The following is a 19,870-nucleotide window of genomic DNA, read 5'->3' as shown; positions in this document are numbered from 1 at the left end:
CCCAGCCCCCATGTTCCCCTCTATCCCAGCCCCCATGTTCCCCTCTATCCCAGCCCCCATGTTCCCCTCTATCCCAGCCCCCATGTTCCCCTCTATCCAAGCCCCCATGTCTCCCTCTATCCCAGCCCCCATGTTCCCCTCTATCCCAGCCCCCATGTCCCACTCTATCCCAGCCCCCATGTTCCACTCTATCCCAGCCCCCATGTCCCCCTCTATCCCAGCCCCCATGTTCCCCTCTATCCCAGCCCCCATGTCCCCCTCTATCCCAGCCCCCATGTCCCCCTCTATCTCAGCCCCCATGTCCCCCTCTATCCCAGCCCCCATGTCCCCCTCTATCCCAGCCCCCATGTCTCCCTCTATCCCAGCCCCCATGTCCCCCTCTATCTCAGCCCCCATGTCCCCCTCTATCCCAGCCCCCATGTCCCCCTCTATCCCAGCCCCCATGTCTCCCTCTATCCCAGGCCCCATGTCCCCCTCTATCCCAGCCCCCATGTCTCCCTCTATCCCAGCCCCCATGTCCCCCTCTATCCCAGCCCCCATGTTCCCCTCTATCCCAGCCCCCATGTCTCCCTCTATCCCAGCCCCCATGTCCCCCTCTATCCCAGCCCCCATGTCCCCCTCTATCCCAGCCCCCATGTCCCCCTCTATCCCAGCCCCCATGTCCCCCTCTATCCCAGCCCCCATGTCCCCCTCTATCCCAGCCCCCATGTCTCCCTCTATCCCAGGCCCCATGTCCCCCTCTATCCCAGCCCCCATGTCTCCCTCTATCCAAGCCCCCATGTCCCCCTCTATCCCAGCCCCCATGTTCCCCTCTATCCCAGCCCCCATGTCTCCCTCTATCCCAGCCCCCATGTCCCCCTCTATCCCAGCCCCCATGTCCCCCTCTATCCCAGCCCCCATGTCCCCCTCTATCCCAGCCCCCATGTCTCCCTCTATCCCAGCCCCCATGTCCCCCTCTATCCCAGCCCCCATGTTCCCCTCTATCCCAGCCCCCATGTTCCACTCTATCCCAGCCCCCATGTTCCACTCTATCCCAGCCCCCATGTTCCACTCTATCCCAGCCCCCATGTCCCCCTCTATCCCAGCCCCCATGTCCCCCTCTATCCCAGCCCCCATGTTCCCCTCTATCCCAGCCCCCATGTTCCCCTCTATCCCAGCCCCCATGTTCCCCTCTATCCCAGCCCCCATGTCTCCCTCTATCTAAGCCCCCATGTCCACCTCTATCCCAGCCCCCATGTTCCCCTCTATCCCAGTCCCCATGTCCCCCTCTATCTAAGCCCCCATGTTCCCCTCTATCCCAGCCCCCATGTCCCCCTCTATCTCAGCCCCCATGTCCCCCTCTATCTAAGCCCCCATGTTTCCCTCTATCCCAGCCCCCATGTCCCTATCTATCTCAGCCCCCATGTCCCCCTCTATCTAAGCCCCCATGTCCCCCTCTATCCCAGCCCCCATGTCCTCTTCTATCCCAGCCCCCATGTCCTCCTCTATCCCAGCCCCCATGTCCTCCTCTATCCCAGCCCCCATGTCCTCTTCTATCCCAGCCCCCATGTCCTCTTCTATCCCAGCCCCCATGTCCTCCTCTATCCCAGCCCCCATGTCCTCCTCTATCCCAGCCCCCATGTCCTCTTCTATCCCAGCCCCCATGTCCTCTTCTATCCCAGCCCCCATGTCCCCCTCTATCTAAGCCCCAATGTCCACCTCTATCCCAGCCCCTATGTTCTTCTCTATCCCAGCCCCCATGTCCCCCTCTATCCCAGTCCCCATGTCACCTTCTATGTCACCTCCATGACCCCCTCTATCGCCCCCCATGTCCCCCTCTGTCCCAGCCCGCTTCCTCAGCTCTGTAAGCCCCCAGTACCGATCACCAGCGCTGCGCTCTTCTCCAGCTGCTTCGATGACATTTTAGCGTCTTCATCACCCAGGGAAACCACCAACACTTCCTGCAAACTCTAGCTCCTCCCACTCGCCTCTGGTCACATGGGCGTGACGTCATGTTAGGTCCTCCAGCGCTCAGCATTTCCAGGCTTCCTCTCCGGGGCGGAGCCTCACTGTCCGGTGCTGTCAGTGCTGTTTATTTACCTCGCAGACAGTGCCACCAGCCGGGGACAATGAGCGGTGAGTGCGGGCCGGGGTCTCACCTGCGGCTCCAGACTGTATGGTGTACAGCAGCGCTGCGCCTCAGAGCAAGGGCGCCCCTGTATATGATGCCCATTACAGTACATTGCACCCCTTGTGCCCCCTGTATATTGTACCCTCTGTTCATTGCACCCCTTGTGCCCCCTGTATATTGTACCCTCTGTTCATTGCACCCCTTGTCCATTGCACCCGCTGTGCCGTGTGCTCCCTGTACAGTGCCTCTTGTACATTGCACCCCTTGTCCCGTGCTCCCCCTGTACATTGCACCCCTTGTCCCGTGCGCCCCCTGTACATTGCACCCCTTGTCCTGTGTGCCTCCTGTACATTGCACCCCTTGTCCCGTGCTCCCCCTGTACATTGCACCCCTTGTCCCGTGCTCCCCCTGTACATTGCACCCCTTGTCCTGTGTGCCTCCTGTACATTGCACCCCTTGTCCCGTGCTCCCCCTGTACATTGCACCCCTTGTCCTGTGTGCCTCCTGTACATTGCACCCCTTGTCCCGTGCTCCCCCTGTACATTGCACCCCTTGTCCCGTGCTCCCCCTGTACATTGCACCCCTTGTCCCGTGCTCCCCCTGTACATTGCACCCCTTGTCCCGTGCTCCCCCTGTACATTGCACCCCTTGTCCCGTGCTCCCCCTGTACATTGCACCCCTTGTCCTGTGTGCCTCCTGTACATTGCACCCCTTGTCCCGTGCTCCCCCTGTACATTGCACCCCTTGTCCTGTGTGCCTCCTGTACATTGCACCCCTTGTCCCGTGCGCCCCCTGTACATTGCACCCCTTGTCCTGTGTGCCTCCTGTACATTGCGCCCCCTGTGCTGTGCACTCCTGTACATTGTGATCTCTTTTGCTGTGCTCCACCTGTGCGGTTCCCCCTGTGCCTGGCATTCTCTGTACATGGTGCCCTCTTTTGCCTTGCACACCCTGTACATGGTGCCCCCTTTGGAGTGTGCCCTGTGTACATGGTGCACCGTATGCCTGGCGCCCCCCCCTGTACATGGAGCCCCGTATGCCTGGCGCCCCCTTCTGTACATGGTGCACCGTATGCCTGGCGCCCCCCCCTGTACATGGTGCACCGTATGCCTGGCGCCCCCCCCCTGTACATGGTGCACCGTATGCCTGGCGCCCCCCCCCTGTACATGGTGCACCGTATGCCTGGCGCCCCCCCCTGTACATGGTGCACCGTATGCCTGGCGCCCCCCCCCCTGTACATGGTGCACCGTATGCCTGGCGCCCCCCCCCTGTACATGGTGCACCGTATGCCTGGCGCCCCCCCCTGTACATGGTGCACCGTATGCCTGGCGCCCCCCCCTGTACATGGAGCCCGGGGAGTAGAGTTACAGCTGGGCAGGTGCCTGTTAGATGCCACCATGTAGCGATCAGTAGGGCTGTGACCGCTTGCAGAGAGCGGCTGACCGAACTGCAGGTTCTGCTCATAGATGCCACCTGGCCGGACACCCAGGGGTCCAAGATGCAGCTTCTGTTGTTTAACCTCTTCATGACTGGGCTTCATTTTGCTTTTTGCACTGAATGTGATAAAAATAAAAAAAGTTATACAGTATTCACATAGCCCTATGAGGCCTTGCTTGTAGCAGGACCATTGCGTTTATTTTTTGGGTTCAATAATTATGTACTGTATTTTGATTGGACTTTTACAGAATTGAATATAGTTTTGTTAAAGAGATTGTTCACGTTTTTTTTTACTTAAATGTATATTTTTGAGGCTAAATATTTTTGCAATTGGGATTCATTAAATATTCCCCCCATTTTGCTTTGTTTCCCTTCATCTTCTACTTTGATATGCTGAGAAATCGGCCGAGTGGAGCTCAGAAAAGATCTCTGAGCTCACTGATGGATTCTCAGTTAGAGCTCATGCAGATGTCTGTGATATTCGTTCTGAGCACCAACCGCAATTCCCAGTTTACCATGGGGCGCTCTGCCAGGACCGGCCGGCCTGTGTGAGAACCATGGTCGGGCTGTGCATTGCGGCCCCTGCTTCGACCAAGCTTTATAGATTCTTCAGCCTGCAATGGACAGCGCAATATTGAGACCATAGTATAACAATACACATATCTGAGATTTTAGCACGCCCCCTGTTGGCATGGTAAATCAATTGTCGCTCTGCCACCACATTCCTTGCTCCAGCTTATGGGGCACCTGGACAGGATTGTGGCACATAAATTCGGCTGTCAGAGATTTACACAAGTATTTAAGTGATTAAATGGCAGCGATCAGAGCTCTGGTCTCGACTGTTGGAGGCTGGTGACGGTTGTATGGATCGGGCTCAACTCTTGATGTAATAGTACATTATGGATCAGGAAAGGGATAAAGGAGGCATGCACAGCCTGTAATATGGGTGCCAGTCAGTGTGCGAACTATCAAAACTGTTTGAGTGTGTGACGACCCACAGAGAGAGCGCGAGACATATTCACATATGGTCCCCATTTGGGGAAAATACCTTGATATAAAGTAAAAGGGGGTATTTATTTTCACAATTTTTATTTTCTTCATGGTACCAATGCATCTAGAATGAAAGGAGTAGTCTGGCCTTTGAGTATCGGTGGGCAGTCACTGACTGCAAATGTGTGAATCCTCGCAGCTTGCAGTGTGCGCACTGTCAGGATTTGTCAGTACTGTAGGTGTGACCGTAAGTATGCGATTTTACAAACATGCGATCACATGCCAACTAGACGTGCACAGACTTTCAATACAAGTGAATTGAGCGAGGCCTTTTAAATCTAGTCTGAATGTGTCCAGAAGTTTTAAAATTGCATATGTGTGATCACGTGACTGCCTGCTCCCAACACGATAAATACTGACAGCGTGCACACTGCATACTATGAGGATTCACAAGTCTGCAGTCAAATAGAGTGACTGCAGACTTGTACCCCAAGGTCGGACAACCCCTTTAACCCTAGAACGCATATCTGGGGCCTCGCAGTCCTGCTAGGTTACTTGTTTTCTATGGTAGATTTCTATGGTTGCGCGTTCTAGGGTTAAAATGATGAAATAGCTCTCGTTTTGAGTATACAGCTGACGTTCCTGCCATTGAAGTCATCTGGCGGCACCTCCAAGGCTTCCTATTAGACTTCTATGTTTGCATACTCTGCGATCTTTATGTTGTTGCTCCTTTTTCTCGTGGCTCACCAGTTACATTTTAACAATCATGGCTTTTTCTCTGTCTATAGTGACATCCTTGCTCTTTGTACTGTGGACTCTTTTGTCTTAATTAGTTTTAACTTGGTGTTTTGTTTTTTTTCTTTACTGTGATCATTCTGATTACATTCCTCTGTGATATATTGTGTCTTACGTGGATTAGTGATGAGCGGGCACTACCATGCTCGGGTGCTCGGTACTGAGAACTAGTGATGAGCGGGCACTACCTTGCTCGGGTGCTCGGTACTGAGAACTAGTGATGAGCGGGCACTACCTTGCTCGGGTGCTTTGTACTGAGAACTAGTGATAAGCGGGCACTACTGTGGAGACACGGGGCTCAGTGGGTGCTCTCGCCCGCTAAAACCCTCCGCCTTTAGAAAGACAGCGTGGCGCAGGGCTCATCCCAACTAAACGCCGGCCTCGTTAACTGTGGGCGTAACACTATTCAGACAACACAGGGTGAGGGAATCACAATAATTAGACTTTATTGGATCCCCAAACAATTAACGGCACATAGCACATAACCAGCAAAACACACAAATGCAACAGAGTCTCACCCTTCCGCTGGCTCACCAGGGATTTAGAATGTCCATGCCTCAGAGGTCCCATGGCTATTTACTCCAATCCAGCAGCACCCCGCTTTTGGCGGGCACCCACCGAGAAAGGAATAATGCCAGATTTAGGAAGCTGTGTGAGGTCTGCAAAGTCTGTAGCAGGTGACTGAACTGTCCCAACCTGAGTGTCCTCCTTAAGTAGTCCTGGTATGATGATATAATCCTGGCAGCCGGAGTCGAAATCCCTAGACTGTGGATATGGTCTCCAATCGGAACTGGAGTCCCTAGATTGAAGCCACAGGGTATCCTGGTCCTCTACTCAGCTCCTAAGAGCTTAGACTGGATCCATCAGCATCCATCAACAATCACCTGGTGGCTTAAAGAAATCCCTTTTTATAGCCACAGCCTTCCACTTGGATACACTGCGTCCTCATCGATTGGTTGGACAAGATCGACTCTCCCATTGGATGAATCTCAAGCTGCATGGACAATGTTCATCCAAATGATGTCTACAGAAAGACTGAGGGTATAGATGTAGTCTGGAATGCACAGACTAGACAATGACTACTAAGGTAATTGCATTAGCAATACACAACTACAATACAATGATTACTGGAAGGGTCTGGAGAAACAATAGCTAAGCAAACATGACTTAGCACACATAAGAACAATACGTCTGGCTGAATGTTAAGAAACTTTAACCCATGAGAGGCATTGGGTGTCCATGTCGTCACAATGAAAGGCATTGGGTGTCCATGTCGTCACAACTACCATGCTCGGGTGCTCGGTACTCATAACGATCCGTTAATGCTCGGATGGGCGCGACTTGAGCACAGAGTATAATGGAAAGTCAATGGGGGAAGTCTTCAGGAAAAAAGTTCAAGTTCCCCATTGACTTCTATTATACTCAGGTGCTCGAGTCGTGTCCATCCGAACATGAACTGCTCTTAATGAGTACAGAGCACCCTAACATGGAAGTGTTCCCTCATCACTATTAATTATAGGGGGTCCATATGTGCAGGACCCATATACTGTTCTTGTATGAGCGCCCCCTACTGGCTGTGTGCACTATTAGTTCTGTAGAATGCTAAGGAACAAGCAAGAAGGAAGTCACAAGGAATCTGAAATTCCCCTCCCTGTTCTTATGTTTTTGGAAAGTACCTGTTATAATCGGAGCGTTTCTTATTTATTTAACAGTACAATAAAGATTTCCTGACATCCTAAGGTGCAGAAAGAGTGGTCTGCGGTGAGCGGGGTATAGTCTTACATTTTATAAAAGTGTGTACTGATAACCATTCACAAAGATTATCTAATTTTTGAGAGTAATGGGATCCTTTAGGTGCCCCCAAGCCTGCTAAATCACTGCTACAGTATTACAGGGAGCCTGTCACCTGCCTGAGCCCCCCTATACCACCACCTTGTCTGTATTGCACCCTTTTCCTACTTTCTAACAAACCCATTTTTTTGCTGCTTAGTTATTGCTGAAAACATTTAAAATGAACCCCAAACCTTGTAAATCAGTGGGTAACTAGTTGAGGAGGTTTTGATTCCCCCCCCCACCCCCACTAATTCGCCCTCTCATTATGTAAGCACACCCCCTATTGGCGTGAGAGACCTGTCACACAGGCCGAGGACGCATCTGACTGCAACCAATCACAGGTGCCGGTGGGCGGAGAAAGCAGTGAATATGCATGAGGTTAATGATCGGCCCCAGACGTAGAAGGGGCCACGGGAGCAAGTACAGCGACGCCGGTGACTGGTAAAGTATAGTACACTTACTTTTTTTTTTTAATATTATTTCCAGAGTGTCGGATCCTGGCTAGCGGGAATGATTTTCATTCTGTGGACAAAAACCATCAGTGTTGTCATTTCCTGACAACAAGCGGGGATGTTGTAACTGTCAAACTGACGACTTTACATTATGCCATGATAGCTCTATGTTAAAGGGAATCTGTCAGCAGGTTTTTGCTACCTCATCTGAGAGCAGCATAATGTAGGCCAGAGGTCTCAAACACGCGGCCCCCGAGGCTGCTTGTTGCGGCCCGCAGACCCCATGACGATTGCAGCGCTATGCCCTGGGGTTGGCGCCGGCAGGACTTTACTAAAGTTGAATCATTTGCAGTGCCACACAGAGGAGCTGTCAGCACTATACAGTGCCTTGCGAAAGTATTTGGCCCCCTTGAATTTTTCAACCTTTTCCCACATTTCAGGCTTCAAACATAAAGATAAAAATGTTAATGCTATGGTGAAGATTCAACAACAAGTGGACACAATTGTTAAGTTGAACAAAATTTATTGCTTATTTTAAACTTTAAGAAATCACTGTAAATTGGGGCGTGCAATATTATTCATCCCCTTTAAGTTAATACTTTGTAGCGCCACCTTTTGCTGTGATTACAGCACAAGCTGCTTGGAGTATGTGTCTATCAGTTTTGCACATCGAGAGACTGAAATTCTTGCCCATTCTTCCTTTGCAAACAGCTGGAGCTGAGTGAGGTTGGATGGAGAGCGTTTGTGAACAACAGTTTTCAGCTCTGTCCACAGATTCTCGATTGGATTCAGGTCTGGACTTGGCCATTCTAACATCTGGATACGTTTATTTGTGAACCATTCCATTGTAGATTTTGCTTTATGTTTTGATCATTGTCTTGTTGAAAGACAAATCTCTGTCCCAATCTCAGGTCTTTTGCAGACTCCAGCAGGTTTTCTTCAAGAATGGTCCTGTATTTGGCTCCATCCCTCTTCCTTTCAATTTTAACCATCTTCTCTGTCCCTGCTGAAGAAAAGCAGGCCCAAACCATGATGCTGCCACCACCATGTTTGACAGTGGGGATGGTGTGTTCAGGGTGATGACCTATGTTGCTTTTACGCCAAACATATCGTTTGGCATTGTGCCCAAATAGTTCGATTTTGGTTTCATCTGACCAGAGCACCTTCTTCCACATGTTTGGTGTCTCCCAGGTGGCTTGTGGCAAACTTTAAATGACACTTTTTATGGATATCTTACAGAAATGGCTTTCTTCTTGCCACTCTTCCATAAAGGCCAGATTTGTGCAGTGTAGACTGATTATTGTGCTATGGACAGACTCTCCCACCTCAGCTGTAGATCTCTGCAGTTCATCCAGAGTGATCATGGGCCTCTTGGATGCATCTCTGATCAGTCTTCTCCTTGTTTGAGATGACATGTTTGAGGGACGGCCGGGTCTTGGTAGATTTGCAGTGGTATGGTACTCCTTCCATTTCAATATGATTGCTTGCACAGTGCTTCTTGGGATGTTCAAAGTTGTGGAAATATTTTTGTAACCAAATCCGGCTTTAAACTTCTCCACAACAGTATCGCGGACCTGCCTGTTGTGTTCCTTGGTCTTCATGATGCTATCTGCGCTTTAAACAGAACACTGAGACTATCACAGAGCAGGTGGGTTTATACAGAGACACTGCAAATGATTCAATTGTGGTAGAGGCCTGCTAACGCCGGTCCCCAGGCATAGAGCTGCGATTGTCACGGGCCGCAACAAGCAGGTACGTGCTCACAATAAGGACCCGCTGCGTCCTGGAGGCGACGGGTCCTAACCTGTGGGGCTGCAAGTCTCCTCCTTAGGAGACCGCAGCTGCCCGTGCCCGCGATCAGGGTTTGGGGTGCTGCGGTCTCCTTGCTGTGTCCTCCCTAGGGTGGGCATGCAACTCCGCTGCATAAATTCACATGCTGCTGCCTCTGCAAGCCGCAGCGCAGGTCAGTTTTCACTGCTGGCCGCACAAGCACAATCGTTATGGGAGTTTTAGAAATTCCGTCCACTATGCTTGTACTGTACATCACAGCGTTTTGGACACCGCTGAAACATGCTGTATTCAACATGCTGCAAACACTGTTCGTGGGCACGTACCATATTAAGAGAGAATGGAGGAAGGTGTGGAGGTCTTTTTTCTTTTTTTTTTTTTTTTTTTGCGTATTACTAAATAATGGCCACAATACTACAAGGATGGGCACAATACTTCTGGGCACAATACTACAAGGATGAGCACGATACTACTGGGCACAATACTACAAGGATGGGTACAATACCACAAGGCTGAGCACAATACCACAAGAATGGGCACCATACAACAAGGATGGGCACAATACTACTGGACACCATACCACAAGGATGGGGGACATTACTACAATATGTTAGCTAAGATTACTATATGATTTTTTTTTTTTGCGCCATTAAAAATGCTTTTGTGTGTGTGTGTGTGTGTGTGTGTGTGTATATATATATATATCTCTCTCTCAAAACAAAAAGTGCAGGTTTGTTCTAATAAACAAGCAAAAAAATGCTCAAAAAAAGTGATCCAAAAATGTATAGAAAAAAAACATGGATTCATTAAAAAAGTCAGTTTGTCCTGCAAAGAATGCGGCCCCTCTCAATTTTTTTTTTCTATATGCGGCCCATACAACCTGCTGAGTTTAAGACCCCTGATGCAGGCAAAGAGATCCTGAGTTCAATGATGTATCACTTAGATTAGTGGCTGCAGCCGTTCTCAAAGATTTGAGATTTTGTATGTAGCTGAACTTAAGCTGGGTTCACACATAGCGTCAGCGACAACGACGTCGCTGTTACGTCACCATTTTCTGTGACGTAACAGCGACCTTGCAAGTCGCTGTTATGATCGCTGCTTAGCTGTCAAACCCAGAGACGCAGCAGCAATCATAACGTCGCTACATGTGCAGAGAGCAGGGAGCCGCGCACACTGCTTAGCGCTGGCTCCTTGCTCTCCTAGCTACAGTACACATCGGGTTAATTAACGCTACATGTGCAGAGAGCAGGGAGCCGCGCACACTGCTTAGCGCTGGCTCCTTGCTCTCCTAGCTATAGTACACATAGGGTTAATTACCCGATGTGTACTGCAGCTACATGTGCACAGAGCAGGAGCCGGCACTGGCAGCGAGAGCAGCGGAGGCTGGTAACGAAGGTAAATATCGGGTAACCAGGGAAAGGGCTTCCCTTGGTTACCCGATGTTTACCCTGGTTACAGCTTACCGCAGCTGCCAGGTGCTGGCTCCTGCTCCCTGCTCGCTTCATTTTGTCGCTCTCTCGCTGTCACACACAGCGATGTGTGCGTCACAGCGGGAGAGCGCCTTTGAAGAAAACGAACCAGGGCTGTGTGTAACGAGCAGCGATCTCACAGCAGGGGCCAGATCGCTGCTCAGTGTCACACACAGCGAGATCGCTAATGAGGTCACTGTTGCATCACCAAAACCGTGACGTAGCAGCGATATCGGTAGCGATCTCGCTATGTGTGAAGCACCCCTTAGAGCTGCCCCCCGCCCACACCAGGCTTTCAGTGTACATTTCCATGGACAGAAGTTGCTAATGACAGAAGAGGCCGGAGTTAGACTAGAGCTCACCCACTGCTGAGACCCACTAATGATAAAGATAAGAGGCTTAAGCTAACATTGCAGGTAAGCAAAAAAAAAAAAAAAAAGATGACAGAGGCACAGCTGAAATCTGTTTGAAGTTTTCCAGCATGTTGTCTTCAGAATACATTGCAGAAACCTGCTGACACAGTCCTTTTTTAAAGCATCATTCCCAGAACTGGAAGTTTTATATGTGCACAAGATAGAGAATAACTGTTAATCGCTGAGGATACCGACTGCTGGTACCACTAACGATCCTGAGAAGTAAGCTTTGAATGGCGCAAAGATGGACATGCTTGAGCTCCTCTCTGATCATTGTCTATGGGTCTTGAGGAGGAATCTGAGAGCAGTCGGTCACATATGAGTGAGGCGCAGGGCGAGCATTAGCACCTCTGTTCCACTTAAGAAGTCCCATTCCCTGGACCACTGGGGGTCCAACCGCTGTGGATAAGGGGATACGTTTCATTTTTGGGAATATGCCTTTAAATAAGTATATTAGACTCTTCATTTAAGGAACCGGTGGGAATTTCAATATTCAGACCTAGAGGGATAGCAAATCTTAGCAAATGCTATGGAAGGAGTATTTATTAAGGTTTGTTCTAATTGTTTGTTATTTAATTCTTCTAAATGAAAACCCCTGGGAGAATCTCCGCATTAATCATATTGTAGACAGTGGCCGACACCAGTGGAAAGTACCCAAACGAGGTCCTGGCACCCATCCCAATGATTGCAATCACTGTTTGGCTGTTTTGCCAACTTCTACTAATCACTTTTGTGCCTCTTATTTTCCCTTTATTAAAAGAAAAAATAATGATTGAAAGTATGATTGGTGCAAATGAAGCTTCTTGATGTGGGGTAGAGGAGCTGGTGTGCTGGAAGGGACGAGTGATTTATTGTCCTTTCTAACTTCCTCTGCACACCATGTCCGCTGCTGACATCCGTGAAACCATGCGATATGCTGCGATAACAAGCTGCGCACTCAGCATCTTATCGCCTCTGTGCTTTCAGCAGTCATTTTTATAGACCGATCCAGCCAAAATCCTATTTCTGTTTACTTTAAGAGCCATTGACTTACTGTAAAATAGCTTTTTGGAAGTCTCATAACTAAGGCTATGTGCCCACAGTACTTTTTTTTTTTTTTTTTTTCAGCACAAAAAAACCCTGCTTTTTTTTTTTTTGGTGCTTCTTTTCATGCTGCTTCTTATGTATTGAGATAGGGGATAAAAGTAGGAAAAAAAAGCAGAAACAATTGACATGCTGCTTCTTTTTTCAGCAAGAAAGAGCAAGAAAAAAAGCAGTCATGACTCTCAGACTTTGCTGGGATGCATTTTCCTTGCTTTTTATTGGTTAAAGAAAAGCAAGGAAAAAAGCATGAAAAAAAGTCCTGTGGGCACAAGGCCTAAGGGTTTGCTCACACAAGCGTATAATGCGGACGAATCCTATTTGATAAGGCAGAGCATTTTTTTTTCCTTAATACATTTTTTTTTTTCCCTACTTTTATGCTCTATCTCAATACATAAGAAGAAGCATAAAAAAGCAGCTTTTTTTGTGCTGAAAAAAAGCACTGTGGGCACATAGGTAAGGTGTATTTCATTGCGTAGGTGATTGGGGATAGGGATGGCGTATGATGCTGACTGGGTGCGATTGGCTGGAATCATGCACCTATCCTATTCTTATGAGCATGACGGGTACATGATACCTTACAGGTCATGCACATGATCTGGTAGGCATCAGTAGAAGTGGCGCCACCATCCCAGCTTACCTCCAGATGCAGAAATAAATGGCTCCAATAATGCCCCTTTAAGAATAATTGAGGTCCAGTTGGGACAAGAAAGTAGTAAATTCTGGCTGTCACACGGAGCAAGCACAAAACTCTCATGGCGGTGTAAGGCTCTGTTCACATTGCAGAGTCTGACACTCCCTTCGATGGTAGATCTGCTGTCTGCTCATTCATAGACAGGCTATCAAGAGTTAACCTCTGCTAGCCTGCTCGTTAGGCGTCCCTGATCGAATGTTGTAATGAAGCCAATCACTTCTGCACTCTCATTTTTAGGCTGGAGGAAATCTTCTACCTATGCCAACTATAGTTTATTCTGTGTTGGTCTGTGAGTTCAGGTGTCTGACTTCCTGGAGAGAGAGTTGCTTTATCCTTGGTGTTGTGGAGTTACCCATCATCTTGTTGTTTCCACCCTGCTCTTGTTTTCCTCCTAATCTCTTATACCTCTGTGTGACAGAGTTTTGGTTTCCTCTGTTTGTCTATATCTGTGGGTTAAATCACACTCCTGTCCTGGATCCCCCTGGGAGAGGGGGTGGGGGTACAAGGTCAGGACTGGTCAGGAGCTTGTTCAGGAAGAAGACTCGGACATTTCCACCATAAGGGGATATCTCTGAGAATAGTGACAGCACAGGGCACCCCTATTCTGAGGGTCAGCTTAGGGGCCACTGTTTCCCACTATCCCCATAGTCATTTGTGAAACTACCTGGCACCTAAACAAGGCGAGCTTTTATAAAGACTAGTATACTTGACTGGATCAGCAGGTTTTGTTGTGCAATTCGACAGTATTGTGAGGTAGGGACAGAAACTCTGTGATGTATGATTATGACAGGGTGCAGTAGTTATGATAGTCACAGTTTTATCTGCTGCAGATCTAGCAGAGCTCAGTTGTTGAGCTGTCAATAATCTGCCAACACCACAAATTTCTGTGTACATTGTATAGTGACAGAGCGCTGCTAATCAGTGCTGGCGGTGCGGTTGGACTAGGATGCACAAGGCCAGTTGTCCTGTAGTGATGATCTCCTGTTGATAAAACACTGATTGTATTGAAACATGAAAACACAACTCAGTAACTGACACATCATTGGAATCGGGGTCTCTGTTGCTACCTCATGGTGCTATCAGATTACATAGAAAAATTTGGTGACCGATTCCCTTTAATGCCCTTCTTAAGTATGACTGCCTAAAAGCTTATTAGTTGTTCTGTTTTCTAGGAAGACTAAAGCCCGCTTTACACGCTACGACATCGCTCGAGCGATTTCGTTGGGGTAACGGAATTTGTGACGCACATCGGGCCGCTTTAGCGATGTCTTTGCGTGTGACACCTATGAGTGATTTTTGCATCGTCGCAAAAACGTGCAAAATCTCTCATCGGTGAAATGCCCCCCTATTCCCAATTATCGTTGCTGCTGCGTGCACGATGTTGTTCGTCGTTCCTGAGGCAGCACACATCGCTATGTGTGACACCGCAGGAACGAGGAACCTCACCTTACCTGCGGCCGCCCGCAATGAGGAAGGAAGGAGGTGGGTGGGATGTTACGTCCCGCTCATCTCCGCCCCTCCGTTTCTATTGGGCGGCCGCTTAGTGACGTCGCTGTGACTCCGCACAAACCTCCCCCTTAGAAAGGAGGCGGAACGCCGGTCACAGCGACGTCACTATGCAGGTAAGTAGTGTGACGGGTCCGGGCGATGTTGTGTGCCACGGGCAGCGATTCGCCTGTGCCGCACAAACGATGGGGGCGGGTACGCACGCCAGCGATCTCGGAAACGATATTGCAGCGTGTAAAGCGGCCTTAAGGCCTGCATGTTTGGCATAGAGCAGTGTTCTGCACCCAGGAGGTATAGTTTTGCAACTGTTGTAGAGGCACAGGTTGAGAAACCCTGCAATACAGAGAGGAGGGTACAAATGAGTTTGGCAATGGATGATTTTCCAAAGGGCAAAGGGTTAGTATGATTGCAGCTTATGGAGGACCTGTTATCTCTTCTAGTAAATACTTATGTTCCAAAAAAAAAACATTTTGGAGCTTTTCAGTATGACTGCCCTCTGCTGTTCATCACTAAAATATACACAGCTGAGTGTTACCTGTAGGGACAAACTGCCTAATCAGAGCAGACAGTACCAAACTGTCTAGGAAATAATAGAAGTTTTACTACCTATTTATCAATTTAAATGATACATTTCCAGGAGATATAGCAGCAGCACAAGATAGGCCTCCAAAATATCTAAACTGCTAGCCCCCAAATTGTTTCTTCATTGGAAAGTGTTTACTAAAATGGACCTGTAAGGAGAGATGACTAGTTCTCTTTAAAGGGGTTGTCTAACAAACATTTACCACCTACCTACGGGATATTGTTTGAGCACTGCTGCTCTATTTATTGGGTATGGAAGTGACCGAGATGGAGAAAGCCAACAGCTGGGCTACCAGTCCTATAGAGAATGAATAGAGCAGAGTGGTTGGTATGGAACTGACCGAGATGGAGAAAGCCAACGGCTGGGCTACCAGACCCATAGGAAATGAATAGAGCAGATTGGTGGGTATGAAACTGACCGAGATAGAGAAAGCCAACAGCTGGGCTACCAGACCCATAGGAAATGAATAGAGCAGAGTGGTGGGTATGAAACTGATCGAGATGGAGAAAGCCAACAGCTGGGCTACCAGACCCATAGGAAATGAATAGAGCAGAGTGGTGGGTATGAAACTGATCGAGATGGAGAAAGCCAACAGCTGGGCTACCAGACCCATAGGAAATGAATAGAGCAGAGTGGTGGGTATGAAACTGATCGAGATGGAGAAAGCCAACAGCTGGGCTACCAGACTCATAGGAAATTAATACAGCAGATTGGTGGGTATGAAACTGAACGAGATGGAGAAAGCCAACGGCTGGGCTACCAGTCCTATAGAGAATGAATAGAGCAGAGTGGTTGGTATGGAACTGACCGAGATGGAGAAAGCCAACGGCTGGGCTACCAGACCCATAGGAAATGAATAGAGCAGATTGGTGGGTATGAAACTGACCGAGATAGAGAAAGCCAACAGCTGGGCTACCAGACCCATAGGAAATGAATAGAGCAGAGTGGTGGGTATGAAACTGATCGAGATGGAGAAAGCCAACGGCTGGGCTATTAGACCCATAGGAAATGAATACAGCAGATTGGTGGGTATGAAACTGATCGAGATGGAGAAAGCCAACAGCTGGGCTACCAGACCCATAGGAAATGAATAGAGCAGAGTGGTGGGTATGAAACTGATCGAGATGGAGAAAGCCAACAGCTGGGCTACCAGACTCATAGGAAATTAATAGAGCAGATTGGTGGGTATGAAACTGAACGAGATGGAGAAAGCCAACGGCTGGGCTACCAGTCCTATAGAGAATGAATAGAGCAGAGTGGTGGGTATGAAACTGATCGAGATGGAGAAAGCCAACGGCTGGGCTATTAGACCCATAGGAAATGAATACAGCAGATTGGTGGGTATGAAACTGATCGAGATGGAGAAAGCCAACAGCTGGGCTACCAGACCCATAGGAAATGAATAGAGCAGAGTGGTGGGTATGAAACTGATCGAGATGGAGAAAGCCAACAGCTGGGCTACCAGACTCATAGGAAATTAATAGAGCAGATTGGTGGGTATGAAACTGAACGAGATGGAGAAAGCCAACGGCTGGGCTACCAGACCCATAGGAAATGAATAGAGCAGAGTGGCCACTCTTCCATTCAAACAGGGAACAGGGGACCCCTGTTCTCGTGATTGGTCGGGTACCAAAAGGGGGACTCCCTCCAATCATACATTTTATAGCCTATCTTCTGGAAAAGTGAAAAATGATGTTCACGGATGGGATATCCTCTTTAAAGAGATGACAAAAAATAAGAACAAAACCGAAAAACGCCAGCTTATTATTGATGGCAATTGTCGAAACCCCACTGATCTGATATTGATGGCATATCATAAAGATAACTTATCAGTATTAATGACCCTGAAAACCCTTTTAAATGCTTTTGTGTAAATGAAGACTGTATGTGGTGGAAATATATAAAATTATATTAGCACTTGAATATCAGCCATGTATCATGATTTACTAATCCTCTGGTTAGCGGCATCAATATACAGCAGATAGGTAAGAGTCTCAGCAGTTGTCCCAGTGCAAATTGCTGGTCTGTGTGCAGGGAATGGAAGTATGTTCTCATAAAGCGGTGATAGGTAAGCTGGTAAAATCTTTATAGTCTGTGCTGCATAGTACAAAAATGATTTACAAGCCAACCGGAGATAATTTACCCCAAAGCTAAAACGTCAGTAAAAAAACCTGTAACTTGTGCTGTAATATCTGGCATATTTGTAGTGGCTGTGCTGTGTCTGATGTGTCACTGTATTGTTTTACTCTTTGTGGTGTATATAGAATGATCAGAAGAACTATTGTTATATACTTTAAGTGGATTACTTTATTATACAGTCATTTCCAAAAGTGTTGGCACTCTTACTTCATTTTCTGGAACAATTTTATTTCTACCAAAAATTGCAATTACACGTTTTGTTATACATGTTTATTTCCTTTGCGTGTATTGGAACAACACAAAAAATGAGAAAAATAAGCAAACTAGACATAATTTCACACAAAACTGCAAAAATGGGCCTGACAAAATTACTGTCCCCCTCAACGTAACATTTGGTTGCACACCCTTTGGAATTAATAACTGCGACCAATCACTTCTTATAACCATCACCAAGCTTCTTGCACCTCTCATCTGGAATTTTGGACTCTGCTTTTGTAAACTGCTCCATTATGAAGGCGCCTTCGGCAAACAACAATTTTAAGATCTCTCCACAGTCGCCAATGGGATTTAGATCCAAACTCATTCCTGCCACGTCAGAACTCTCCAGCACTTTGTTTCCATCCTCTTCTGGGGTCTTCTTCAAATATGTTTGGAGTTACTGTCCTGCTGGAAGACCCATGACCTAGGACACAAACACAGCTTTCTGACACTGGGCACTACATTGCGATCCACAGTCCTTTTGGTAATCTTCAAATTTCACGATGCCTTGTACACAGTCAAGATACCCTGTGTCAGAGGCAGCAAAACAACCCCAAAAACATCTTTGAACTGTAGGTGCTGTGTCTTTTCTTTGTAGGCCTCTTTCTGGTTTGGGTAAACAGAATGATGTGCAACACCAAAAAGCTCTATCTGGGTCTCATCTGTCCACTAGATGCTTTCCAAGAAGGATTTGGGCTTACTCACGTACGTTTTTGCAAACCACAGTCTAGCTTTTTTATATCTGTGTCAGCAGTGGGGTCCTCCTGAGTCTTTCATATTCAAATGTTGATTGATAGTTCTCCCTGACACTGCTGCACCCTGAGCCTACAGGAAAGCTTGAATTTCTAAATTCTTTGGAACTTGATTGTGGCTGCTTATCAACCATCTGGACTACTTCGTAAATCCACCTTTGGATAGCAACACTTCCTTAAAGATTCAAGCATGTTGACTGAAATCTTATCCCAGGTCTCCTTTACAAATTCCCATTGTTGGTGCATACTGGTCGAGTCACTTGAGTATTTATACAGCGTTTTCTTCAACTCTACCGACAACTGTTCAATTTGGTTGACATCTGGGGACTGTGGGGCTAATCCAGCTCCTCTACTTAATTGTCATTGAACAATTTCTTCTCCAGTCTCGACGTTTGCTTCGGGTTGTTGCCCTGCTGGAGCACTTTGTTGTCCTTTTCATCCCCACAGTACTCCAGTGTACGAAATAATTTGTCTTCTAGGATACTCTCGTATAGCTCAGCATTGAGACCATCATCGATTATGGTCAAGTATCCAACATCTTTGGCTTTGAAATAACCCCATATCATCAAGCGTCCTCCACTGAACATGACGTTTCCTTCGATTTCTCAATCCATTAGCATCTTCTTTTCCCTTATTTCTTCCAGGCTTGTTTGCCCCCATCAGAGCCAAGTCTATTGAGTTTCTTCTCATTGCTCCAAATCACCTGTTTCCAATCTTATACTGGAATGTAGACGTCTGGCTCAACTACCTAGCTGATGGTGCTCTAGAGTCAAAAAGAAAGTTCACAAAGTACCGTATGTGGAGAGCTTTGGCACACTTGGATATATGTAAAAGTATGGAAACTGCTTGCAGTGAAATATTTTTTTTTTTTTTTTTTCAATGTGTTCTTTAAGGCAACAAACCTATTCCTTCCAGCATGGGATGGCGCTGGCTATTTTAATGTGACTCCACAATATAGTATGTCCCCGCTGTGGGTTAATAGATCTCTCGATGTGAATTTGTGGCCAGTTGCAATCATATATTTTATGTTGGAGTCATCAAAGGTAGATGACATGGTTCAGATTAGGCTAGTTTCACACTTGCGTTGGGTTGAATCCGCTGGGTTTGTTGCTGCGTCGTTTTGACGCATCCGTTATTTTTGTGTTGTCAACGGATGCAACGGGTCCGTTATTTCACAGGAATCCGTTAACTGATTCCTGTGAAATAACGTACCCGTTGCGTCCGTCGGCTCCATTTTTTTTTTTTCCATTTTTTTTCATTCTGAGCACGCTCAGTAGAAATTAGCAGAATCCAGCGTCTGATTCCGTTGTAAAGCACTTTGCAACGGAATCCGCCACCATAGGGATCTATTATAACTATTGACTGATGTAACGGAATTTTAATGCAAGCAATTAACGTTACATGATGCGTTCCTTCCGCTCGGCGGAAGCAGCGCAGCGTCGGCTAACGGAAGCAACGCACGTACTTTTGGCACAATCCGTCATCCATACAAGTCTATGGGAAACTGCGGAATCCGTTAACAGATTCCGCTGTTTTCCAAAACGGCGGATTGCAACTGAAGGAAAACAACG

The 19,870-nt window shown here is 47.6% G+C and overlaps 1 protein-coding gene across 3 annotated transcripts in view; it reads left to right on the top strand.

Moving 5' to 3' along the window:
- Positions 1–1,997: 1,997 nt before the first annotated feature.
- SNX29 (sorting nexin 29) overlaps positions 1,998–19,870 on the top strand; it is a 584,130-nt gene continuing 566,257 nt past the window's right edge. For 2 of the 3 annotated variants that reach the window (XM_075317954.1, XM_075317953.1), the window contains exon 1: positions 1,999–2,115. Coding sequence is in view for 2 of the 3 variants with exons in the window: in XM_075317953.1 (XP_075174068.1) it covers positions 2,109–2,115 (7 nt within the window). In the remaining variant the exon portion in view is untranslated. Of the gene's footprint in view, positions 2,116–19,870 lie in introns of all 3 variants that reach the window. The other variant, XM_075317955.1, reaches the window with a different exon arrangement.

This window comes from Anomaloglossus baeobatrachus, chromosome 7, assembly GCF_048569485.1.
Source record: "Anomaloglossus baeobatrachus isolate aAnoBae1 chromosome 7, aAnoBae1.hap1, whole genome shotgun sequence".
NCBI lineage: Eukaryota > Metazoa > Chordata > Amphibia > Anura > Aromobatidae > Anomaloglossus > Anomaloglossus baeobatrachus.
The sequence above is the reverse complement of the archived record's forward strand: the minus strand, read 5'-3'. Positions and strand labels throughout refer to the sequence as shown.